General features: G+C 40.1%; 1 protein-coding gene across 4 annotated transcripts in view; it reads left to right on the top strand.

Annotated features, from left to right (window-relative positions):
• Med12l (mediator complex subunit 12L) overlaps positions 1–25,528 on the top strand; it is a 199,892-nt gene that overhangs the window by 43,753 nt on the left and 130,611 nt on the right. For 3 of the 4 annotated variants that reach the window (XM_048334781.1, XM_048334783.1, XM_048334780.1), the window contains exons 8-15: positions 3,367–3,516; positions 4,802–4,901; positions 5,191–5,327; positions 11,550–11,681; positions 14,398–14,524; positions 16,534–16,739; positions 17,904–18,008; positions 18,850–19,026. In XM_048334781.1, coding sequence (XP_048190738.1) covers positions 3,367–3,516; positions 4,802–4,901; positions 5,191–5,327; positions 11,550–11,681; positions 14,398–14,524; positions 16,534–16,739; positions 17,904–18,008; positions 18,850–19,026 — 1,134 coding nt within the window. The remainder of the gene's footprint in view (positions 1–3,366; positions 3,517–4,801; positions 4,902–5,190; positions 5,328–11,549; positions 11,682–14,397; positions 14,525–16,533; positions 16,740–17,903; positions 18,009–18,849; positions 19,027–25,528) is intronic. The other variant, XM_048334782.1, reaches the window with a different exon arrangement.

The raw sequence follows: 25,528 nt of genomic DNA, 5'->3' as shown, positions 1-25,528 counted from the left end.
GCGTCCACTGCAACAGGCACTTTGGCGGGATATGCCTCCCAGAGCAAGTCCTGGGTTGTTGGGTTGTGCTTGCGCCCTCCCACGAGTCCGTTGGGGGGGGCCGGTATGTGTGGGGTCCAGTGGGATCGACTGTCCGGGTGTGGCTTGGCACCTTCAGACCTCACCTCTGCTGTGAGTGGGGGACGTGATCAGGCTCAGGTGACCCTGCTGGGCTGGTATTTCCCACCAGCGCCTGTGATTTTAGTTGTAAGAGTCTGCGAGGTCCAGGCGCCTCGGGTGGGGTTTGCACAACCGGCCGTCTCCCAGCCCCTGTTGGGAAGGGGGCGGGGCCGGTTCTGCCAGTTCAGGAACCTGTGGGGTGTTGGTGCTGCTGCGCCCTTCCCCTGCTAAACTGACTTCCCAGCGCCTGATGGGAGCTTCCCCGCCTGATTTGGGGGGTCTTTGTTCCCTCAGGGGTGGGGGAGGGGGAGGGAGGGCACTCACTTTTGCTGCTTTGTGTGTGTGTCCCGCGCAGCCGTTGGCCCTCCAGGGGTTGGCTAAGTGTCGTGGTGGCTTCCCTGGTTCCCGATTTCTGCCGTGCTGGGTTCCCTTGTCCGAACCGGGTGTGGACCCGGACTTCTCGTCGCTGCCGGTGTGTGTCTTGGTCCGCACCCTGCCTTGTGTCCGTGGGGTCTCCCGCTATATGAATTCTGCGCTCCTGGCAGCCTGTCTGCCGATCGCCGGGTTCCCCTTTCCCAGCCTGACCCTGTTTGGGCCAGGGTCGGCTGGTGGGGGGAGGATGCCCCGGTGAATCTCTGGCTCCGTGTAGGTTTTCGGTTCTTCTTTTTTGCTCCTTTTTGTTTTCCTGTGTTTCTCCACTGCTTCTGGCTGCTGGTTTTGCTGGGTTCTTGATGGGGTGTTGGGTGTTGGAGTTCCCAGCTCACTATGCCGTTGGAGCGAGTCGGGGTGCCTCCCTATTCTATCGGCGCCATCTTTCCTCCCCTGACATTCTTTACATCTAGTGTGTGCTCTACATAAGGATGTCTTTTAGTCCTCAGAATGTGTTACATTTAATATTTTCATACAAAAGACATTGCCTTTGTTTTCTTTGCTCATGTAGATTGCCACTAAGTGGTGTGATATCATAATGGATAAGACATACTTGAGAATACCCATAGACCTGATGTTTCCCTGCCACTTTGTATCTCATGTGTCAGCGGGGGATGTTGAGAACTCTTGTCCCATTACCTCAGAGGGTATGAGGTAGTATATAGGCTGTAGTGATTAACAGCTATTTTGGTACAGAATTAGTGTTCAGAGGATAGCAGGGTAGCGCAATGATTCAAAGCATAGTTGCTGAGACCAAACTTGGGCCAGTGACATATCTTTTCTGTTGGCATGTATTTCTGCTTGGTAGAACCAGGCAGTAGCACTACCTAGCTCAGAGAATTGTGTGACATCTAACTAAATAGGCCGATCACATAAAGGACATTGCGTGAATATGAGTCAAGAGGTTATTAAAACAGCATCAGAAGAGGAGAATATGTGACAAATCATAAGCTTAAAGTCTTTTCTTTTCATAGAAAAGTTTGCTAACTTCTGGTATTGCCTGCCTACCATTTAGGAAACTTTTCGCTCATTGTGCTACTTGAGAGATTTTATTTTATTTTTTAAATTAAATTTTATTGACAAGGTGATGTACAGAGGGGGTACAGTTACATAATAAGGTAATGAGTACATTTTTTGTCATATTTGTTACACCCTCTCTCATTTTTCTTTCCCTTCCCAAGTTCAGATAAGCATATATACAACATCCAGTGTACCAAAATCATATACAGTGACCACAGGGGAGTACGTCAAAGGAAATTTGTACATTAAACATAATGACAACAACAAAATCCTCCTGTTTCCATCTCTTGGAGTTCATTTTGCTTATCCTCATCTTATATAATCATATGTACATAGCTGTTGAGCTATTTTGATCCGCTGACAGGTCTATCCTAGTCCTTTTTATGTTTATTTAGTAATTGTTTGGTTTTAGAGACATAATGTAGAGTTGCTGACCAAAACGTGGAAATACCATTTGAAAAGAAGTTTGTTATTTTACAGACATGATCTCTACCGTTCTTCCCCCTCCCCTTAACAACCACATATCAGGGAGACCATGCGCCTTTGTTCTCTGTGTTCTAGGCTTGTCTCGCTCAATATTATTTGTTCAAAATCTGACCATTTCCCTGCAAATGCCCTTTTTTATCCTTCCTTCCTTCCTTCCTTCCTTCCTTCCTTTTTTTTTTTTGCCAGTCCTGGGGCTTGAACTCAGGGCCTGAGCACTGTCCCTGGCTTCTTTTTGCGCAAGGTTAGCATTCCACCACTTGAGCCACAGCGCCGCTTCTGGCTATTTCCATATATGTGGTGCTGAGGAATCGAACCCAGGGCTTCATGTATGTGAGGCAAGCACTCTACCATTAGGCCATATTCCCAGCATTTTTGAAATAATTTCTAATTACTGTGTAGTATTCCATTGTGTACAGGTACCACATTTTTTGGATCCATTCATCTGTAGTGGGGCATCTGGGTTGTTTCCATGTTTTGGCTATTGTGAATTGTGCGATGATAAACATGGATGTGCAGGTGTCTTTGTGGTATCCTGGATCCTGTTGTTCAGGATAGATGCCTAGGATGGTATGGCTGGGTCATAGGGTATGTCTATGCTGAGTGTTTTGAGGAACCTCCATACTGTTTTCCAGAGTGGTTGTACTAGTTTACACTCCCACCAACAATGGAAAAGGGTTCCTCTTTCTCCCCATCCCCTCCAGCATTTGTTGTTGCCTGAGTTTAGAGTATAGGCCATTCTAACTGGAGTGAGGTGGTATCTCAGGGTTGTTTTTATTTGTATTTCTTTTACTGCCAGGGATGTTGAACATTTCCCCATATATTTCTTTACCATTTTTATTTCTTCTCCTGTGAAGTCTCTCTTTAGCTCCTTTGCCCATTTAATAATTGGTTTACTGGGTTGAGAGATTTTTCAAGACATTAATTTAGATTTTATAATCGTAGAACTTGAATGTTCTAATTACTGTGTCATTCGAAGTAACAGTTGCTACTTTTTAAAATTAAGGTTCATAGTTTCCAATGCTGGAATAGTAGCTAATAAATGATAGTATTCCTTAATTTCTCAATAGATATACTTCTTTCCTTTTAAATGAATACTTGATTTGTCTTACCATTTGGAAAAAGTTGAGAATGTGAAAATATACTTGCATTTAAAATTCAGTAGGAAAATATTATATAGCTATGATAAAGTGTCATATTTACTGTGAAACTGTTGTTACACTTTTCTCCTTTCTCTAAGTATCTGGATTTTTTTTTCCCCTACTTCATTCTTAGACTGTCACCCTCTGTTGCCCAAGTGCCTTGGTGTGGAACTATTCCTCAAATGAAAACAAGAGCACCAACCCAGGCTCACCCCTGGACCTGCTGCAGGTGGCCCCTTCCAGCCTCCCCATGCCGGGTGGGAACACAGCCTTCAATCAGCAGGTAGTCTCTGTTTCAGTGGGTGGGTGGATGCTTTTTCTCTCCAGAGGTATCAGGCCAGTGGGCCAACTCTCAGTTTAGAACCTGAGGTACCTGAGCTTCCTAGCTCTGCTCCTAACTCTTTGGGAGACCTTTGGGCTTCTCTTGCCTCTGTTGAAACAGAGGTTCACGAGGGCTTCTCCTTGTTCTCATGCTGGGTAGTTGTTGCTGACAGTTCTGTCACCCAGTCAGTAACTTTGGTGATGATTCTAATATGTGAGCATATTCCCATAATAGCAGTTTATGATATGGTTACATAATTAGTACTGTGTTGTTTCAAGGTTTCTTGTAAATGGAACTTCAGGAGTTAGAATGAGCCTAATATTAGACTAAGATCCTTTTTTTTTATTATCAGTTTTGTAAATTACCAAAACATAGTTTGCTTTCCTGAATTGAGAAATGGCTTACAGAGGTGATTTTTAAAAATTGTACCTATCTTTTGGGTGTCCTAAAGATATTTCACTTTTTAATATTTTTTTAAAAAATTTTTATTGTCAAACTGATATACAGAGAGGTTACAGTTTCATATGTTATGTTAATATTTTTGTAGGTATTTATTTATTTTTATTTTTGTTCCAGTCCTGGGGCTTGAACTCAAGGCTTCAGTGTCGTCCATGAGCTGGTTTTGCTCAAGGCTAGCTCTCTACCACTTAAGCCACAGTGCCACTTCTGGCTTTTTCTGAATAGTTTATTTATTTTTTGGCCAGTCCTGGTGCTGAACTCAGGGCCTGAGTACTGTCCTGGCTTCTTTTTGCTCAAGGCTAGCACTCTACCACTTGAGCCACAGTGCCACTTCTGGCCTTTTCTATATGTGTTGTGCCGAGGAATCAAACCTAGGGCTTCATTTATACGAGGAAAGCACTCTTGCCACTAGGCCACATTCCCAGCCCCCTGAATAGTTTATTGGAGGTAAGAGTCTTACAGACTTTCCTGCCTAGACAGGCTTCGAACTATGATCCTCAGATGTCAGCCTTCTGAGGAGCTAAGATTATGGGCATGAGCCACTGTCACCTGGTTAGGTGTTCATTTTTTTTTTTTTCATTTGTTATCCAGAACTGACGTTGAGTCATCACATGTAAATGTAAAATGTAATCAGTGATCTTGTTGGATTGCATTCTGCACTTTTCCCTATATTGTACTGAAGATTGAGGCTCACTGTAGGAAATTCTACTCTTGAAGAAAAGGTTGATTTTTAGATAGCCACTATGGCTTCTCAAGCACAAGTTAATTAGAAGTAATTATCTTTCAGGTTCGGGCAAGGATTTACGAGGTAGAGCAGCAGATAAAGCAAAGAGGCCGTGCAGTGGAAGTTCGGTGGTCTTTTGACAAATGCCAAGAGTCAACAGCAGGTACAGAACACGACAAAAGAGTGAGTGCTTTGGAGTGTTGGACACCCACACGAATAAAGGAAGTGTTGGGACAGAGACCTGTGGTTAATTTTGAGGTCATTCTTCAGCTATGCCTTTGTGAATACAGTGTTGAGAAAGTCATGTTGGGTAGTGTTGGCAGTTCTTTGCTTGTTAGTATTTTCTGAGGATGATCATTAAAGTTCTCATTGCTTTACATATTGATGATTTTATACTGCACCGCCCAGCCTTCTTTGGTTTCTTTAACTGCCTGCTTACTTTCTGCATCTAGGGGTGACTATTAGTCGGGTTTTGCACACGCTGGAAGTCTTGGATCGTCACTGTTTTGATCGAACTGATTCTAGCAATTCAATGGAAACACTGTATCATAAGATTTTCTGGGCAAACCAGAACAAAGATAACCAAGAGGTATAGTTTATATTTTATTTCTTCTTTTGCCCTTTGCTTCTTTAGCTTATTTCTTTTAAATTAAATATTTTAAATTATTATTATAAAGGTGATATACCAGAGGGGTTACCATTTTGTAAGTCAGGTAATGGCTATATTTCTTTTTGCACAATGTCACCCCTTCACTCTCTCCCAGTTTTTCCCTCCTGTCTGTTCCCACAGTTGTATCGTTTATCTACAACAGTGTCTAGTGAGTACCATTGCTGCATTTGCTCACCCTCTGTCCTTCCATTTCTGTGCCATTCCTTATCCCCCTAGACAGGTAAATGAACAAACAAGACAAAAAAGAAAAGCTTGCTTCTTCTTTCTCTTGATGTCTTATGAAATGCTTGGACTTGGAAGTCTTTCTTTGTTGGATAACAGTGAGTCAGCAGTAGTGAGATGTCCCTTGGGCCAGCTACTTCAAGATACTGATGGGAAAGAGTCCTGTTGGCTTTTTTACCATCCTCCTTTATTTTAGTTTTAGCTTAATGTAGATTCGTGATTGGACTTTATACCATGCTTTGGCTTAATTTAGAGGGAAGGTATATTAATAGACAGCCTAGCAGAGGGCAGCATATGAAAATTTTTGGCCATTGTCTGAAAAATCTTTAAATGATGTTACAATTCTCCAGAGATTCAGGACCAGTAAAGAAAACTAACGTGTGTGTGTGTGTGTGTGTGTGTGTGTGTGTGTGTGTGTGTATCGGTCTCTGTGTGGTATGTGTATTTATGTAGACACATGAACATGGGGATGGCAAGTGTGTGAGGCAGGTTCAAACTCAAGGAAATGTTGAGGTGGCAGTGTTGAGTCTGAAGTCCCTTTTGGGGGACAGACTTCTTTTCTGGGGACCTGTATCTTACTGTCAGGGCTTTCACTTGTTTGGATAAGGCTGACTCACATTGTGGAAAATGGTCTGCTTTATTCTGGCAACAGATGTAAATGTTAATCACATCCAAACATCTGTAGTTACATTGAGGCTGATATTTGACCCAGGAATTATCATAGACTAGCCCATTTGGCATGCAATATTGTAAAAGTTTTTATATTTTCCTAGTAATAGATTGTTTCATTAATGATTGCCCTGTAAACATAACACTTTTTATTAACTTGTTTTGTTGATCTTACATGGGAAAAATAAAAGAATTTTCCCACAACAAAAAATGCCCATCTTCAATTTATGTGGAGTTATGCTAGACAAAAGGAATCAAGGGGTAAGTCTTAAGATGCTAACTTGAACAACTTTCATTGTAGCCCCTAGTATGCATATGTGGAAGTGAAAGGTGAAGCTACAAAAAGCCTAGACCTTTCGTTTTCCTGCCTTAGGTGAGCCTTATACCCATAGTAGTGTTCTTCTAAGAAGGGCTTCTTGCAGACCAGGATCAAGACTGTAGGTGTCATGTAGGATCCATCCTCAGATGGAGCAAGATGCAGACTGATGGAGATTCCACCTCTTGTGACTCTGTAGACCCACTAACATCAGAAGGTTGATTTTGTTCTGCCAAGTTCTCTGTTAACTGAGGCAAGTTGAGTGCTACTGTGCTCTTCCAGGTGGGTATTACGCAACTGTCTCTGTGATAAGGATGTTCTTGGATAAAAGGGCTTTGAGAGTGTGGTGATTTTTCATACATAGGTGTAGAGATATTCACAATTCAGAGATTTTGCACTGCTCAGTTTCTTTTGCTCATTGTTATCTTGACTGTAACATCCATCTTCAGAACAATCACCTCATCCCCTCAAGGAAATTCACATCATCCACACATATTTCAGGAGAAACTAAAAACAAGGGTTTGTTATCAAAGGCAAAAATTGTGTTTCTGAATATCAATGCAAATTCTATGTTGATATTTTAAAATAAATCACACCCTCTTCCGTGTTCTTGCTAAAGCTCATCTGTCTCAAGAGAGGAAAGAGCCATTTCACTTTGACAGAAATTAAACTTCTGTTTCCACTACATTTAAAGAAATCAAAGAGGATACCAGGAAATGGAAAAACCTTCCATGTTCAGGGATAGGTAGAATCAATATTTTGAAAATGTCCATACTGCCAAAAATGATACACAAATTCAATGAAATCCACATCAAAACCACAATGAGATAGAGGAAACAATCCAAACATTCATATGGAACAACAAAAGACCTAGAATAGCCAAAGCAATTCTAGGCAAAAAAAAAGCAATGTGGATGGTATCACAATACCAGACCTCAAACTCTACTACAGAGCCATAATAATAAAGACAGCTTGGCATTGGCAGAAATAGACATGAAGATCAGTGGAATAGATTAGAAGACACAAAAATAAAACCATATATTTACAGTTATCTAAAAGTTTATAATGGACAAAATTATTATGACGGTGTAGGTACTATGTACACAGGGACAGTTTTTCCCAGAAAAGCCCACCAGAGGGTGATGTGTATTCAGGGCTGAGACCAAGGCACCAGCAGGAGAGTGTGCTGTTCCCACTCACAGTCATTGGACCAATGCTGACTCAACTCTGGAAAGAGATGATGTGAGCAAGAACACCTTGGTTTTGTGGTTAATGTACAGCTTTATGAGAAGACAAAAAAAAAACCCATTTTTTTTCCTGTAACCAGACCGATCACCTATTTGGCAAAAAAAAAAAAAAAATACTGAGTGACTAGACCTTCTGTAATATATATAACACTGAATTAATTAAAAAATATGATCTAGGAAGTGGTGAAGTTTTGTCCTTCTGGTTTCTTTTACTATGGTCTCCACAGCTGAGTTACTTAATGAATGTGTAGGTTTATGTGTGAGCTACAGCACTGTGCTGGTTATCAGCTGTGTAACATTGAGCCGGGTAGCTCCAGAATATGTGCCTAACATCCTTATTTGTTAAGTAAAGTACCCATCTGTTAATCTCTAAGGAAACATGAGCATTTTGAGGACTCTGAAACACAATATAAACATATTCCAGAAGTTGCTGTTGTGAATAAAAATAAAATAGCTACTGGTATTAATGTTATATCAGAAATAGCCAATATGATGAAGCTGGTATCAGACAAGAAGGATTTGGATTAACTGGTATATTTAGGATTCAGAAATCCATCTTCTTTAAAATGTACTTCCTATTTTGGATTTTCATAATTTCAGTATTTAGACAACATGATCTATAACAGACAACATTACCTGAAGTGCGTTTGAGGCTTGCTCTTCCTGTAAGCTGTGTCTAGGTATGCAGCCGCTCTGGGTAGCACAGTCTGCTTTACCACAACTGCTTAGGAAACTCCATTGTCACCCTCTCCCTTCTCTTTTCTTTGGAACTGCTGAAGTAAAGTCTGGTCTTCTCCACTTCCTTATAAGAAGCAGAAGGAACATCTGTGCAGATGGAAGAAGACAGAAGTCCTAGGTTCAGATATGTGTGTTAGCTTTCAATATTAGGTGAAAGCCAATTGGAAATTGTAATGTATCAGATAAAGACATTTGAGATCTGGGACTTGGCCTTGGTTGCTGGAGTGAAGGTAGTTGCACCCCATGTCAGGGTGCCAGGCCTGTGTTCTGCTTTCACTCTCTCCCTGTGGAATGCACTATTTTTTAGCCCTCTCATTTCCCATTTACATATCCTCTAGTAGAGATTTTACACCAGAGTTTGGGTGTTGTAGTTGGTGAAAAAAAATCCTAAAATCTTCGTGTTTACTTATTCTAATCTCATACCCATGGTGCATCAAGTTTTATGTGAAATTTCCTCAGACTTAACACTGCAGGCTAAGCAGTGTCTGCTCTGTGTGTGGCCTTATGTGCCGGTCACTATCCAGCTGCTGGGGGTGCACATGAACTATACTTGCTTCTATGTTTAGTGTTCCAGAGCCATTTATACTGGGTGATGGATGCACAATACGAGCCCAAAGCCATTGGAGGGAGGAGTGGTGTGGGGCTGTGAACCTTCTCATTCCAGCCCTGACCTGTCTGCACCAGTGACCTTGCCTCCAGGTGGCAGGGTGGGGCCCCTCAGCTTTGCAGAGCCTGTGTACCACACTTCCTTCCTCTTGGCTTCTATCCTTGGTTGTGATAGGAATGGAAGAAAAGGCGCTACCTCTTTGAGTTCCTTGGGGACATGGACAGAAAGAATTATCTAAAGGTGGCAGGAAGAACTGAACTGTCTTTCACTTCTTTCTCTGGGGCCCAGGAAGCAAACTGTTCTGAGTAATTAAAAAGCAGCTGGACAGAGCAGAACATCAGCAGCATGTGTTCTTCCCCTGCCCTGCTCTTAAAGCTGTCATCAGCTAACTTAAAATGTGCATATTGGTTAGTTGTATTTTTTATATGTATTTGTGCTGAGTTTTTGGTTAACAGAGATTCTGAATCCAGAAAATATTCTTTATTTACTTTGAGCATGGGGCTTCCTGGACCAAACAAGGTCTGACCACCAGTCTCTGAAAGCCATTTTTGTCATGATTGTGCTTGTCCACATTTGTCTCCAGGCCTGAGCTTTGTGATATCAGGTCTGTGTTTCTGTTTTCCTTTGCATTGTTTGGTTTTTCCTGTGTTCAGTCAAACTCAGGGTCTTGTACACGCTCAGCAAGGCCTCTGCCACTGAGACATATATATCTTCAGTCCAAGTATCTGTGCCTCATGTGCTCATGAGAATGGGGAAAAATGGTGGATAACGTAAAAAAAAAATAATGCATTCCATATATAATGAGTGAAAGTAGGCCACAGGCCTCACTCCTTGACGTGGGTCAGGTGTCAGTTCCTGCTTCTCAGTTATGTTTCTGTTTTCAGTGCCATACACCAAGTTTATATACTTCAATTGAATTGTTTCCCTTGTGTTAAATTAAGAGACCCAGGGCTCCCTTTGAGGTATCTGCCCCAGATAACTTACTTGATTTGAGTCTAACATGTGTTTTTACATGGAAGGTAGGATGAATAAATATATTTGAAATAAACTGATTTTTATAATATGAACTATTTTCTGGTATCTAAAGCTTCTCATAGATTTCTCTTTTCTGGGATTCTCAGGTAACTTCTCAAGAGTTCACGGGAAACATTGGGCTAGATGTGTGTGACTTTTCTTCCAGAAGTGTACTTATAACTGTGTTCCCTGAACTTGGGATTCTGCAATATTAAGTACTTCTAACATGGCACTTGAGTAGAAACTGAGGTCAAGTTTATTGTCTAGAATAATGTTTTCATGTGGGAAAATACTAAATAAAACTTTGCAGTTGGTATTTTACTGCTTGGCATGGGTACTCTAAGAGGAAAGCAGATAATCACAGTGTCTCTGCTGTCCTCTTAGCCACTCAGCTGCTTTTCATGTCACTTTGGGTCCCTTGAGTCCCTCACCCTCAGTCACTGCAGTACATTTATAAAATGTGCCTGTGGCGATGGGCACTTTGATGTAAGCTGCCTACACCTAGGCTCCTTGTTGACCTTGCCTGTTTAAAAGCAGTTGTTCCTTTTTGATGCTTGGCTTTCACTACTTGCCTTTTGTTGTTTTTGACAGAATGAGTCTTTTTATCAGCATTCTGGCTCCCCTCTGATTGGTCACCTAATTTCTCATTGAATCAAGCCATTTGATAACTGGGCCTGACAGGATTGTGGGTAGGAAGAGAGGTGGTCATTGAGGACCTGGTATTCACCGTGAAGTATGTGGACTTTGTAGCAGCTGTTCTTTTTGCTCAGTGGTCATTCTCTTTCTGTGTAGATTCAAAATTGAGTAATTGATTTCTAGAGGACTGATGAGCTGAATTATGACTGTGTGTAAAGGCATCTGTCTACAGGGGAAGTAATTCTCCTAGAATTGTGACAAATTCATTGTAACTGATATTTCCTTTTTTTTTTTTTTTTTTTTTTTTTTGCCAGTCCTGTGGCGCTCAGGGCCTGGGCTTTGTCCCTGAGCATTTCTGTGCTCTAGACTAGCGTTCTACCACTTGAGCCACAGTGCCACTTCTGGCCTTTTCTGTTTATGTGGTACTGAGGAATTGAACCCAGGGCTTCATGTATGCTAGGCAAGTACTTTACTACTAAGCCACATTCACAGTCCCTGATATTTCCCTTTCTTATGGCTAAAGTTTTACTCTTTATTCTTAAGTTAAAAATGATTTGGAACCATTTCCTAACACTGCTGTAATGAGCTACGACAAGCAAACTTTAGGGCTTCAGAAACAGCAGTTGCTCACTCTCTGACTGTTGAGTGAAGGAACATTTGACTTTGCTGGTTTCCTTTTTCCTGGTCCTTAGGTTGCTCCCAATGATGAAGCTGTGGTGACACTGTTGTGTGAATGGGCTGTGAGCTGCAAACGCTCAGGCAAGCACAGGGCCATGGCTGTGGCCAAACTCTTGGAGAAGAGGCAAGCGGAAATTGAGGCAGAGGTAGGTTCGGTTTTCTTTCTCTAGATTGGATGTCACAGCAAGAGGATGACCTCTCTTACCCTTGCTGTGCTAGTTTTTCTTTCCTGTGAGAAATGGGAGGGTGTACCACTTCATCTAGAGAGGATGTCTTTAAATTCATATAGTCAATAATTTGTATTCTTGGCTAATTAAGAAATGTATCCTGTAAAATGAAACTTTAATATCTGATTTAGTACAAAGAAACTGCATTTGTGAGATTGAGATATTTTTAATGTAGATAAGCAAATGCACAAAAAGTACATATAATATACACTGACTTTTATGAATTGTAAAGGTACGTTGTTTCTTAGTGGATTCAGAAATACTTTCCTGAGGAAGTTAAGAATTTTGATTGGGATTATGGTTTGTATTCATTTTGGAGCCATTAAAACCTCAGATGTTCACTATAGAGGAAAAACTCTTAGATAACTTCATCAACAGTAGCTTTTGTTGAAGGGGAATTTTCCCAACAAGCTTTTCTGTTTGTAGCATCAGCAGAGATGGCCATAGGGAAGGTGTGTGATCTGAGAGGCCATCAGACACATCATGTGAAATACTTCCTGTCCTCCTAGGTCTCTGCTTCCCTCTTCCTCTCTGCCATCCTCTGTACAGGAGCCAGAATGATCTTTTAGAATTGTAACTAGATCACTAGACGTCTGCTGGAGAGAGTGTTATTAGCATGGCCTGGCCCTTCTTGCTTTTCCTACTTCATCTTATACCTGTGTCTCCTAGCTCCTGGCTCTAGCCTTAAAGTTGTTCTTTGTGTTCCCTCAAACACCCAAAACCCACTTGCGCTTTGTGGCATTTGCTCTTGACGTTTCCTCTGGGTGGCAGTTTCTTCTCCCCAACCTTTGCATGCCAAGCTTCTCTGTAGTATTCCTGTTTCAACACTTCCTGAGCAGCATTCGTAGGCAACCAGTCCCCTTTCAGGGAAGTCCTTTACCACTGGTTCTGAAGGCTGGCCTCTACTCTTCAGCCACTCTCTCCCATCATTAGAACCCCCCCCCCCCCATTATACCACACATCACTCTAGTTGGTTTACTTGTTGTTTAATTCAGTGTAAGTTTGAGCATAGTGACCTTTGCCTGTCCATTCAAGGTTTTTTTCTTGGCCCCCACAACAGTCACAGTGCATAGTAGAAGCTCTCTGTGTTGTGGATATACATTAACTTCTATGAAGCTATTTAAAAAATGCACTGGGAAGAGCATTTTACAGACACTTCTTCCTGTTAGGAATGCTACTATGCTCATCAAAAATAAAAGACCACCTTGTTGAAATTAAGACTTAAAAATATTCAAACCCCCCAGTATTGGTAAGAAAAAGAAAATACTGATGCAAAGGTATAACAGGCAACCCATTGTGTGGCAAACAGATTAGAAATAGCCATCATTGCTTTTTCCCATATGTTACAAATGACTGTTCTGTGGTGAACTGCCATGAATAAACTCCAGTAATGGAAGTTGAATCTTTCAGGTATTTCATTGCTTCTTTTTATGCCTCTTTCCCCAGAATATGTGTGTGTTCCCAGGCACCTGTATACAGGATGCTTTCAGAAGACATTCACAAATAGGTTGCATAGTAATTTTAGTAGGCCTTAAAGATATCCTTTTCTAAGGACACATTTTTCTCAGAATTGTTTTAAGATAATTGCAGGCAAATTTTAAAAAATTTACCTTTAAACATAGAGGATTAATTGGATAAACAGTATCTTAGTAATCTTACTCAATATGATTATTATGTTAATTAAAGAGTAAATAGGGGCCAGGAATGTGTCATAGTGGTAGAGTACCTGCCTAGCATTCCTGAAGCCCTGGGTTCGATTCCTCAGTACCATATAAACAGAAAAAGCTGGAAATGGCGCTGTGGCTCAAGTGGTAGAGTGCTTGCCTTGAGCAAAAGAGACTCAGGGAGAGGGCTCAGGCCCTGGATCAGGAAAAAACAAAACAACAAAAAAAGAGTAAGTAATGAAAATGGATCACATTGAAAGGATTTCTAAAAGAATAGAAAATAAGATTATGAATGTTCCTAAACTGTTTTGGTCCTGATTTTTAATAAATTCAGAGTGTGAGTGTAAGAATATGGCAGCTAATATGGAAGCTTCTGTAGATGTATTTTGTAAGCCATAGAGAGTCTCATGGACCCTAGGAAATCTTACTGTCAGTGAAGTGTAATGAATATTTTTTTTTCCAGTTTTCTTTATTATTGTACTAGGATTGAACTCAGGGCCTTGAACTTACTAGGCACTCTGCCACTTGAACCACCCTAACTCTCAAAATAATATTAGAATTAGGCTTTCTTTCTCATTTGACACTTCCAAATGTACTCGTTAATATACCTTCCTAAAAAGCACACAAACACAAACCAGTTAAGTTAAATAATACATGCTGGATAGTTCAGGAGAATGCATTTTAACTTGAGCCCTTTAAAAGTGAAGATACCCAAGGTGATATTCAGCAGTTTTGCACAGGGATACGAGGCATGTCTTCCATCATCACATTGGGTATCTCACACAGTACTAGGCAGGGCTTGCTGTTCTTCAGAGACTTCTTCAAAAGCAGTGAATTGTTCTGCATGGTTTTCTCTGGCTTTTAGAAACCATATTCACCTTTGACACATTATTTTGAAGTAAGCATAGAAATCTAAAGTCATTTTCTGTTACCTTTATAATTAACCCTTGCTTTTTGTTTTTAAACTGTAGAGATGTGGTGAGTCTGAAGTTCTAGATGAGAAGGAATCTATTTCTTCAGCCTCTCTTGCTGGATCCAGTTTGCCTGTTTTCCAGAATGTTCTTCTAAGGTTTTTAGATACACAGGCTCCCTCATTGTGTAAGTAAAGTTTACTTTCTACACAAGAGACTGACTGTTACCTGTGTGTGGGTGTGTACCTATGTGTGCATGCACACCTATGGAAGCTGATGCTTTTTCTTCTTTGCTTCTGAAGTTGTTGGCATTGAATGTAATATGTTTCAGTGAGTGTACATTAGTAGTATTTTTCCTCAATGGAAAAAGGATGGAAGTGCTTCCTCATACTGTCTTAGACATTTGTGTCATTTCTAGCTATTTTTCTGTCTTTTTCTTTATTGTTGGTGGAGTTCAAATTTTGAGGAACAAGCAGCCACCTGATAGGTTTGAACTAAGAGTGGGTACCTTTAAAAACCATTTGTGAAAGCAGTGTTGGCTCATATGAAAACTCAGGATTTCATATGACAAAATACAAGAGACGATCTTAAGTAGTTAGAGAACAACAAAAACATGGAAAGGAGAAAAAGGACAGGGGAGGAATGAATGAGAGAAAGGAAGCAAAGAGCATGTGAAGGAAGGTGGAGAAGTGAGTGGGGAAGAGGGAAGGGAAGTGTGAGGAGAGGGAGGGGAGGGGGAACTATGGGAGAGGAAAGGGAGGATGTGTGGGAAGGAGATTAAACATCAGGAGACACCCATGCTACTATTATATCTTTGGAGCACTGAGGGCTTTCAGAATAAGGGGCTTTCTTTTAGTGGTTTTGTGGCTTTCTACTGTGGGAGGGAGAGTGCAAGTACTAGAACCAACCTGGACAGTGGAATATACAAAGCAGTACTAGAAAAGGAAGCAGAGAAATGGAAGGGCAGCAGAGATCCTAGCAGCAGAATAGATGACCAGAATGGAAGCTGGCAGCTTTACCTCATGCACCCCAACATCCCAGGTTGCACATGCCCCTTCGTTGCCTCCACCTGTCTTTAGCTAGTTGTGGGTCACAATAAGTCTGTCTGTGGAAACAGCTGTTTGGTCTCCTGTGAAGAGGCTGTTTGTAGCTGGGCACCTGTGGCTCACACCTGTAATCCTAGCTACTCAGGATGCTGAGAGCTGAGGATTGTGGTTCAAAGCCAGCCCAGGCAGAAAAGTCCCAGTGAAACTCTTATCTCCAGTTAATTACTCAAAAACAGGAAGTGGTTCTGTGGTTCTGAAGTGGTAGAGTGCTCATCCTGAGCACAAAGAGGCTCAGGGACAGTGCACAGGCCCTGAGTTCAAGCCCCACAACCAACCAACCAACCAAAAAAAACAAAACAAAACAAACAAACCTGTTTGTTACCGTGATAGTGGATAACAGGACACAGTTAGGCCAAGGTTAGGGTGGGATCTGTGCTGTGGATAAGTCTGCCTCCCTTTGGTGTTTGTGAATATGATGATGCCAGTGAATAGGCTCTGCAGGCTTAGTCTTAAATGTTAAGCATTATCCCCAAGGCATAGGTATAAAAAAGGTTTGGAATACAGTTACAATATTGAATGTCACAGTATGAGTTACATAGATGTGCTAAGTGAATTACTTAAAGGAAAAGCTAAAAAGTTTTATCTCTGTGTCCTTTTCACTCTGTTCTTGTTGTTTACCCCAGTGGATTATATTTACTGGGTTTTTCCCCTAGTATGATTTAAGTTAAATTCTTCTTTGAAGTCTCCTTTGAAATGGTGCACATATGTGTCTCACAAATAGGCACATACACTGAAGGTATAAAAATAGTCATAAACTGTCTTACCAGTAAACCCAGATGATAGCAGTTTACCACTCTTCATAATTGTGTTATTACATGTATGCTCATTCATTGTTGGGCACTGCTCTCATTAAACTAGAAACTGTGCCTAGCATGCAAGATACTACTTTTCAATTCAAGTTTGTGCAGTCAGAAAATCTGCTTGTCAGCTCTGTGCAAAATGCTGGTGACTCATAGATATTACATAAGGTCTTAAGAAAAAAGAAAGATTGCTTATGAAGGGGCTATGAAAATGTCCTTAGCAATTGCCTTAGCAATTGGTGTTTTCCTATGAAATCAAGGAATTTCTGATTGGATTTGTTTATCCTCAGCGGATCCCAACAGTGAATGTGAGAAAGTGGAATTTGTGAACCTGGTGCTGCTCTTCTGTGAGTTTATTCGTCATGATGTCTTCTCCCATGATGCATACATGTGCACCCTCATCTCCCGAGGAGACTTGTCAGTCACAGGACCACGGTCACCAGCGGGGGATAATATGGATGAGCACTATTTAAAGGACCATGATGGGAAAATGGAGGTATGGCCTTTGAGTGATATTCACCTCCAGCCCACACTGCATTTTCAAGTGGATAATTTGGTGACATACTGGTGATTGATTTTTAGTTGTGTACTTTCTACTCTTCACTCAGAAAGGTCATTTAAACTGTCTTCCAGAATTTTCTTTTGTGTACTGCAAGACTGTTTAAGGAAGAGAGATGTATGACCAGCTACAAAAATGTTTTTATAGATTAAACAGATATGCTTATAGTTTTATATATTTCTAGCTTCCAGTTTTCTTTTAATCTTGTACTCCAAACTGAATTTGCTTTGACCATAAAACCCATTTAATTTTCATTCTAAGAAGCATCTTTTCCCCAATGTACTATTTGCTGCATATCTCAGCCTTTTATACATAGTAGGAAATTCTGTTTTAGCCATAATGTATCTTATTTTTTCAATTAATTAAAAATTTAATCTGTTTTTCAAATGTCTTAGAATTGTTCTTAGTACATTATTTATACGGTGGCATCTCTGCTTCAATGCTGCTATTTTGGACATGGTTCCAGATATTTCCAATCTCAAGATAAAAAAAAGATGACAAATCATAGAAATTGAAGACAGTAGAAATGGGAAAGATTGATTGTATCCATTGTATCCTCAAATGTACAGGATTTTAAATGTTTTTTTAAAAATAAATTTGTTTAATGTTTCCACCAGAGTAGGTTTACTTGTTTTTAAAGCTTTTCCTTTTTATTGTATATTATTGAATATGTAGGTATTTTATCTTAGATAGAGTCTTGAGTTTTCCATGCTAAGTGAAGTTGGTGAGCTTGTGCCTGAAAACGGCTTGATAAAGAAGAAATTATGGCCAGTTTACTTTTATATCAGAAGCCTTATGTGCTCTTCCTTTAAAGTGTTCTGGAAGTTAAGTCTTCCTCCTGGGGAGGTAGCAGATTGTGATTGTTTAAAGCAATGGGAAGGAAAGACACTGGTGGGAGAAAGGAATGGTTAAAGATCTCACAGTCAGGTTGTAGCTTGACTTTCTTTTTAAAAAATTCTTTTTTATTGTAAGGATGATGTATAGAGGGTTACATAAGTCAGGTATTGAGTACATTTCTTTTTTTAACAGTGTCACTCCCAAACTTTGCTTTCTTAAGTTGCAGCATTTACAATTTGACTTCCTTTCTCTGGCATTCACCAGGAACAGAGTATTATGGCGCATATGGGTCTTGACTCAGGAACCACTAACATTTTTGATGAAGTAGACAAGAGTGACTTTAAAACTGACTTTGGTTCGGAGTTTCCAGTAGGTTCAACCTTCAGTTCTTACTGACATTTACCCCACCCACTCTCATCTCCATCCTTTTCATTTCTTGCCCAATGTTTGAAAATGACATATACTTGTGAGGCAAACAGACCCTGTCATTCTCCACCCTAAGTCACAAGGATCATGGTGTGCTACTGTCTCATCTCAGCTCATCTTTAGTTTTGGTTGCTTTCCCTCCTTTGTACATCATAACTCCTGTTCTCCTAGTGGACTACATTAGACACTTTTGTTCCTTTTGGGATCATCATCTCTCAGGATGTAAGAATGTCCTCTCACCATGACAGTCCATGTTGATTTGCTATATATGTCTTGAGCTAGAGATTAGATTTCTTGGCTCCATACTTGCACATTTGTTTTTTGGTTGCCTCTCAGGATCATTGTAATGTGTTTCATGAATCTCAGTGTGTAACTCTATAGAAATGTCTGTCTGGGCCACAGATTAAAACCTTTATGTCCACTATTCACTGTCTTATGAGTTAATTATTATTATGGGTATATTTGGGAGGGGGGATATATCATCTTTTATCTCTGGCCCACCACCTTAGGGTGGTGTGGACCCATTTTTTTCTTTTTGCCTGTGTTTGCTTTTCATTTTTTTAAATCTTCTAAAGTGGAATATGATCCTGACAGTCTCCTACTGTTCCAATTGTGAATTTTGTTGAAATTAGCAAAATTGCTACATAGCTTTGCTCAGTAGTTAAATAGGAAAAGGCACTATTCTGTGAGCATCTGGTATGTTTGAAGTGCTAGTATGTAGCTCTGTGATTTGCTATTGTCCTCTTACATTTACAGTTTCTAATGTTTGTTTTACATGACTCAGATTTTCTCTCCTATGCCTGGAGAGTCCTGTGAGAGTGCTAACCCTTCCTTGGGCAGAAGGATGTCAGTGAATGGTGAGAAGTTAGTGAAGAGGGAAAAGTCCAGAGACTTAATTTTCCCATCTAATTATGACCTCCTCCGTCACTTGCAGTATGCAACACATTTTCCTATACCTCTGGTAAGTCATTGGTTCCATAAATTTATAACTGGTTATTTTATTATAAAGTCAAACTATCCACCTACTTTTCTGGCATATCCATACTGTTAACAGGTGAGTTTTTACATTTGCTGCTGTATTTGTTAATATTCTGATCAGATAGCTTAATACTAATATGGTCCAAGTTCGTGGTGTGATAGAGTCTGGCTAACTTTAGCAGATTTTTCTATATTAGTATTTTTTCATTAAAAGCATTTGAATGATCGAAACTGATGTCTGTGTTTTCCTACTTCAATTTGAAAGTCATGTACTAAGTAGTTTTTATATGCACTCTGTGCAGGTGGGTACTGTGTAGGTATTATACAGATGAGTAAGAACTGTAGTGTACAGAACAGATGAATAATGAAAGACAATGTTTATAAAATAACAAACATGGTGTCAGTGCAGTAGATGCCATAGGGCATTCCTGGGTCCCTTCCTCTCTCAGTGAATATCAGAGGGAATGAGAACACTGAAACTGCAGGGGGGACTTAAAGGTGGGATGGACATGGATTTGGACCTTTGGAATTTAACAACTGGATGTCAAACACATGGAGAAAACTGATCAGGAAGTTTAATGTTAGAGTCTTAACAGGGTGATGTGTTAATTCTGATTTTTTTTTAATGAACATTGGGCTAAAATCAGAAAACATTTTAAATTCTTGGTTGTACTAAGCGTTTCCTTGAAGTTTTATGGTAAGTGCAATTTCAGTGAGCCATTTTTTTCCATGGTTTGCTTTTCTGAATAAAAACCATAATTGTGAGTATATTTTCAGGATTTTTTAATTTTAAGAGTTTCGATTAATATGCTACAAACTTTATTAAAACCATGTATTTTCTGGTATTTTGGAACATCCTCCAAATATGACTCAAAATCACTAAGCCCATATTTCTGTCACATAATTAAAAATTCATTTTGTTTTCTTATGTCCATGGCTACATAAAAAAATCACCAGAATTGCTTTTTGTTCATCACTGTCTGAATATTAGGAATCCTTTTCAATTGTTCCCTGTAAGTACCACTTATTGTCAATAGGATGGAATCACATGACCATTTATTTAGGACACCAGGAAGGGTGTCAAGATATGTTGTAGAATTTATGTTTATTTATGGATATTGTGATACCTGTGGTTTGCTTTAAAATATTCAAGGTAAAAAAAGGTATTAAAATTCAGAATTTATTTAGTAGTAACGTGAACACTGGCTTTTTAGTTTGAATATGTGTGTCACAGTTCTGAAAGGCATTAGGGTAAACTGGGTAAAAGGTATATGGGAGCATTGGACTACTTTTACAACTTTTCTGAAGATCTGAAATTTTTTAAATAAAAAATTTATGAAGATAAAGAAAGGTGAGAGAGGTCAGTAAAGCAAAGGCATCAGCGTGCTTGATATGTTTTTGGGTTACATGTTAGGTGACTTATGTTTCTTGGATAAGCAGGGGCCATTTAGATAGAACTTTTGATTCGTGTGTCTGGGCATCTGGGTGTTTGAACAATGTAGTAAACATTGGCTTCTTCATGCTGTTGTTCATGTGACAATTCATGTGACCTTAGATCATGTCACCCCAGGTGATCTAGTTTTTAGTTGCCTCATTGAATCATGACATAATTCAGCTATTGTGCAATTATAACAGGACCACTAAACAATTGGTGTTGTAGGGTACAATTTTCGAAGACCTTTTCACTACCAGTTATCCCAGACCCTTCTTTACCATAAGTATAATTTTGAGTAAATTGTCAACATGGGAACTGAAAAGAATATGCTCATGTAATATTGACCTTAGGGAGGACTGCTCTTAAGAGTCTCTTTCTCTTCCATAATAGGAAGGGAAAAATCTGTGAAGAAAATATAAGAATATGGTTATAAAATAAGTTTTTGCTTCTGCCGATTATAGTATGTGGTCCTAGGAGTAAGGATGAAAGGACACTTACAAAGTTTCAGAAATATTAACAAGTTTTATATACACTATTATATGGATAATATTTCCCTCTTCTCATCAGCAAAACATGGTGTTTAGGCTACCAACCAGCATGGGTTCTAGAGTGTAGCTGTGCTCTACCACTTGAGCACAGCTCCACTTCTGACATTTTGGAGATAAGAGTCTAATGAAATTTTCTCCCTTGGCTGGTTTCAAACTGTGATCCTTATATCATAGCCTCCTCAGTAGCTAGGAGTACAGATGAGAGAGAGCCATTGGCTCTAGCTGTTATAGCTTTATAAAACCAAAAATCTTTCAACGTACTAGATGAAACTGACTAGCTAGAAGGGATTTAGGGAGAGTTAAAAGGACATTAGAAGGGAATAAGTGTGCGGATGATGGTAGTGGTGATTTGTTTCAGATATCCTGGCATTCTCCTAAACTCACAAAGTGTTGGATATTGCCAAATTTGTTTGGTGTATTTAGCTATAAAATAGTGGGAAGCTGTTTTCTAAGCTTTGTATTGGTTTTTACTTTACCTGTATTACCACAAAGAGAAGTATCTAAGGTTTGTATGCTTTGTATAGACAAGACTCACTGAAGAACACATAGATGTGTAGAAAAGACATTTGTAGAAAAGGTATTTGTAGGCAAGTGAATGAGAAGTTAGGATCAGAGCCTCCATTCTCTGGGGGTGGATAGTGCAGGAGGCAGGAGTAAGGCTGTGAGGGAGAGACTTCATTGGCAGTCTGAATGATGAATGGTTTTAATGATATCTAAAGGAAAACTAAGATAAAAGATTTTGATTCGAGTTTCTCTACTTTAGGTAAGCATGTTTACATTTAGGTAAGCATGTTTACATGTTTACTTCATGATTTTAGACAGAATTGAAAAGAAGCACCTGTTCTTAAAACTATCAAGACCACAATTTATGTATCTAGACTCCACATGTGAGGTAAAGTGTCCCAGTTCTTGATGTGCTGTTTCTTGGTATAGGGGGAACTAATTTTATAGTGACACTGGATCATTCTTCCTTTAGAGAATGGGCATAGGTAACCAGGCATTGTAGGAAATTTTATTTGTAGTAGAAATACATTTTCCCCCATCTTTTCCCCACTACTTTTTTTTTTTTTTTTGGCCAGTCCTGGGCCTTGGACTCAGGGCCTGAGCACTGTCCCTGGCTTCTTCCCGCTCAAGGCTAGCACTCCGCCACTTGAGCCACAGCGCCGCTTCTGGCCGTTTTCTGTATATGTGGTGCTGGGGAATCGAACCTAGGGCCTCGTGTATCCGAGGCAGGCACTCTTGCCACTAGGCTATATCCCCAGCCCTCCCCACTACTTTTTAAAAACATGTTCTGTCTTGGTTAACCAAGCCCTTTCTTTTTTTTTATTAATTTATTTGTTTATTAATTGAACACAATTTTTTTGACAAGGTGTTGTGTAAAAAGGGTACAGTTACATAGTAGGGCAGTGTGTACATTTCTTGTGATATCTTACGCCCTGTTTTTCTATCTCTTCTCTAGGTCAGGTAGACATATATACAATATACAATGTATCAAGAGCATATACAGTAGCCACATGGCCACGTCCAGGAAAGTTCGCCTAGGGCTTTAAATGTAATGTCGATATTAGACCATATGTCGACAGTAGTCTTATATGAACATACATACCTAGCTTTTGAGCTATTGCATTTCCCTGAGAGGTTAATTTTTGACCTTTATATGTTGAGTAGTTGTTTGGTTTTAGTTACATACTGTTGGGTCGCTGCCCCCCAATCCTGTGGGGAATACTATTTGACCAGCAGTTTTTGGTTTCCCAGACTTGGTCTCTACTGTCTCTCCGTCTCCCTTTGTTAACAGTCATATATCAGGGAGATCATGCCCCTTTGTTTTCTGTGTTCTAGGCTTGTCTCGCTCAACATTATTTGTTCGAGTTCTGACCATTTCCCTGCGAATAACAATATTTCACCATTCCTAATCGCTATGTAGTATTTCATTGTGTATAAGTACCATATTTTTTGGATCCATTCATCTGTGGAGGGGCATCTGGGTTGTTTCCATATTTTGGCTATTGTGAATTGTGCCGTGATAAACATGGAAGTACAAATGTCTTTTTGATATCTTGGGGTTTGCTGTTTAGGATAGATGCCTAGGAGTGGTATGGCTGGGTCATAGGGTAGGTCTATATTGAGCTTTCTGAGAAACCTCCATACTGTTCTCCAAAGTGGTTGTACTAATTTGCACTCCCACCAACAATGGAGAAGGGTTTCTCTTTCCCTGTACCCCCTCCAGCATTTGTTGTTGCCTGAGTTCAGAGTATAGGCCATTCTAACTGGAGTGAGGTGGTATCTCAGTGTTGTTTTTATTTGCATTTCCTTTACTAGCAGGGATGTTGAGCATTTCCTCATGTGTTTCCTTGCCATTTTTATATCTTCTCTTGTGAAGTCTCTCATTTGTGAAGTCTCCTTTGCCCATTTCCTAATAGGTTTATTGGGCCAAGCCCTTTCTTAATACCTCAGTCCAATTAAAAAAAAAAACCCCATAAGGGTTCTGAAAGGAGACTTTGAGTTGTGGACATAAGCTACTTTGAAGCACCTACTTGAGTCCTTTTCACATGTTGCAGAGCCTTCTTGGCATATCAGTCTATATAGAGGTGTGCATGCAGTTACAAGAAAGGCCTTATGACCTGACATCCCTTGTGAAAATAAGGAAGCCCTGATGAGAGCTTAGAGTCCATCGGCCTCTCTTGATGAGACCCAAGCTGTCAGTTCACTGTTTTCCTAGGAAGGGTTGCCTTTTCCACTGCTGCAGGCATCAGAATTTTGTTGAGCTGGACAACTGAGTTAAGCATGAACACTGTAGGCCCCGCTGTAGCTGTGCCTGCAGATGACCTGGGGAGTTTCTGGCTGCCTGCCTGCACTGTTACTGGTCCTTTCTAGATTGATTTGGGTTTGCCTGTTATGATGAGTTCTTTGCCACTTTATTTCTTAGTTGTTGCTCTGGACCTTCAAGGACTAATTAATATGTAGCTTACCCAATGTTATTTCATGATATCCTCATCTACATCACATGTCATTTTTTGAAAACCCTTGCTTTCACATTACTAAGGTAGATTGCCTTTTCTTTGGGGGGGGGGTCCATTGTGGGGCTTGAACTCTGGGCCTGGGTGCTATCCCTGAGCTCTTCAGCTCAAGGATAGTGCTCTACCACTTAAACCACAGCACCACTTCTACTTCTGGTTTTAAGTGGTTAACTGGAGATAAGAGTCTCACAGAGTTTCCTGCCTGGGCTGGCATTGAACCGCCATCCTCAGATCTCAGCCTCCTGAGTAGCTAGGATTACAGGCATGAGCCACTAGCACCTAGCTAAGGTAGACTGCTTTAATACAGTGCTTACAGAGGCATTACATGGTAATACAGGGAAAATTGGTCTTCTTAAGGAAAAATTTTGCTTTCATTGCTGAGAAAAGGAAGGCAGAGTTCCAAAAGATAGCTTGGCTCGCCCAAGCATGACTTGGGCTCATCTTCTGTTTTTGTACTTTCATTTCTTTCATGGTCCACTATGGGCATTTAAAACCAAGCTTCATGGCAGTTGTGAAGAGTAAATACAGATAATTTTTTTCTTTTACAAGTTTATTTGATAAACAGGTATCATAAGACTTGTTTGCCAAGGATATCTGTCATGCTCTGTGGTTTTTGTTCTTTCTCAGATAGTGTATTTCACCTAGTACTGGGAGCAGGAAACATTAGGAGGATGACAATCTCCCCAGATCCTCCTTAGTTTAGGATGTGTTCTCACTCTTGTATATGATGAGGTTCTACATCATATGACACACCTACTTTAAAAAGATATTAGCAGGCTGGGAATATGGCCTAGTGGCAAGAGAGCTTGCCTTGTATACATGAAGCCCTGGGTTCGATTCCCCAGCACCACATATATAGAAAACGGCAAGAAGTGGCGCTGTGGCTCAAGTGGCAGAGTGCTAACCTTGAGCAGAAAGGAAGCCAGGGACAGTGCTCAGGCCCTGAGTCCAAGCCCCAGGACTGGCAAAAAAAAAAAAGCTTCTTGGGCTGGGAATATGGCCTAGTGGCAAGAGTGCTTGCCTCATATACATGAAGCCCTTGGTTCGATTCCCCAGCACCACATATATAGAAAACAGCCAGAAGTGGCGCTATGGCTCAAGTGGCAGAGTGCTAGCCTTGAGCAAAAAGAAGCCAGGGACAGGCCCTGAGTCCAAGCTCTAGGACTGGCCACAAAAAAAAAAAAAAAAAAGGCATTAGCAAGTAAATTTTTTTTTGGTATTTTCTGTATAGCTATTTTCCTTGCTTTAGCATGCATAGTTGAGCATATAAAAGAAGCTTCTTATGTTGTGACTGAGGAAATCTAGTAGTGTTTTTGTGTAGTTGATTATGAAGAAAAGAATGGATAGTATAGAAAATGATGTATTGGTACATGTACATAAAAAGCACAAAGTAGATACAAATATTACTTAAAAAATGTTTGGAAAGAACATTAGAAAATTGGCTGAATGTTTTCTAGCTAGTCAGTAGCAGAGAATGAACTTTGT

Source organism: Perognathus longimembris, chromosome 26 (assembly GCF_023159225.1).
Source record: "Perognathus longimembris pacificus isolate PPM17 chromosome 26, ASM2315922v1, whole genome shotgun sequence".
Lineage (NCBI taxonomy): Eukaryota > Metazoa > Chordata > Mammalia > Rodentia > Heteromyidae > Perognathus > Perognathus longimembris.
The sequence above is the reverse complement of the archived record's forward strand: the minus strand, read 5'-3'. Positions and strand labels throughout refer to the sequence as shown.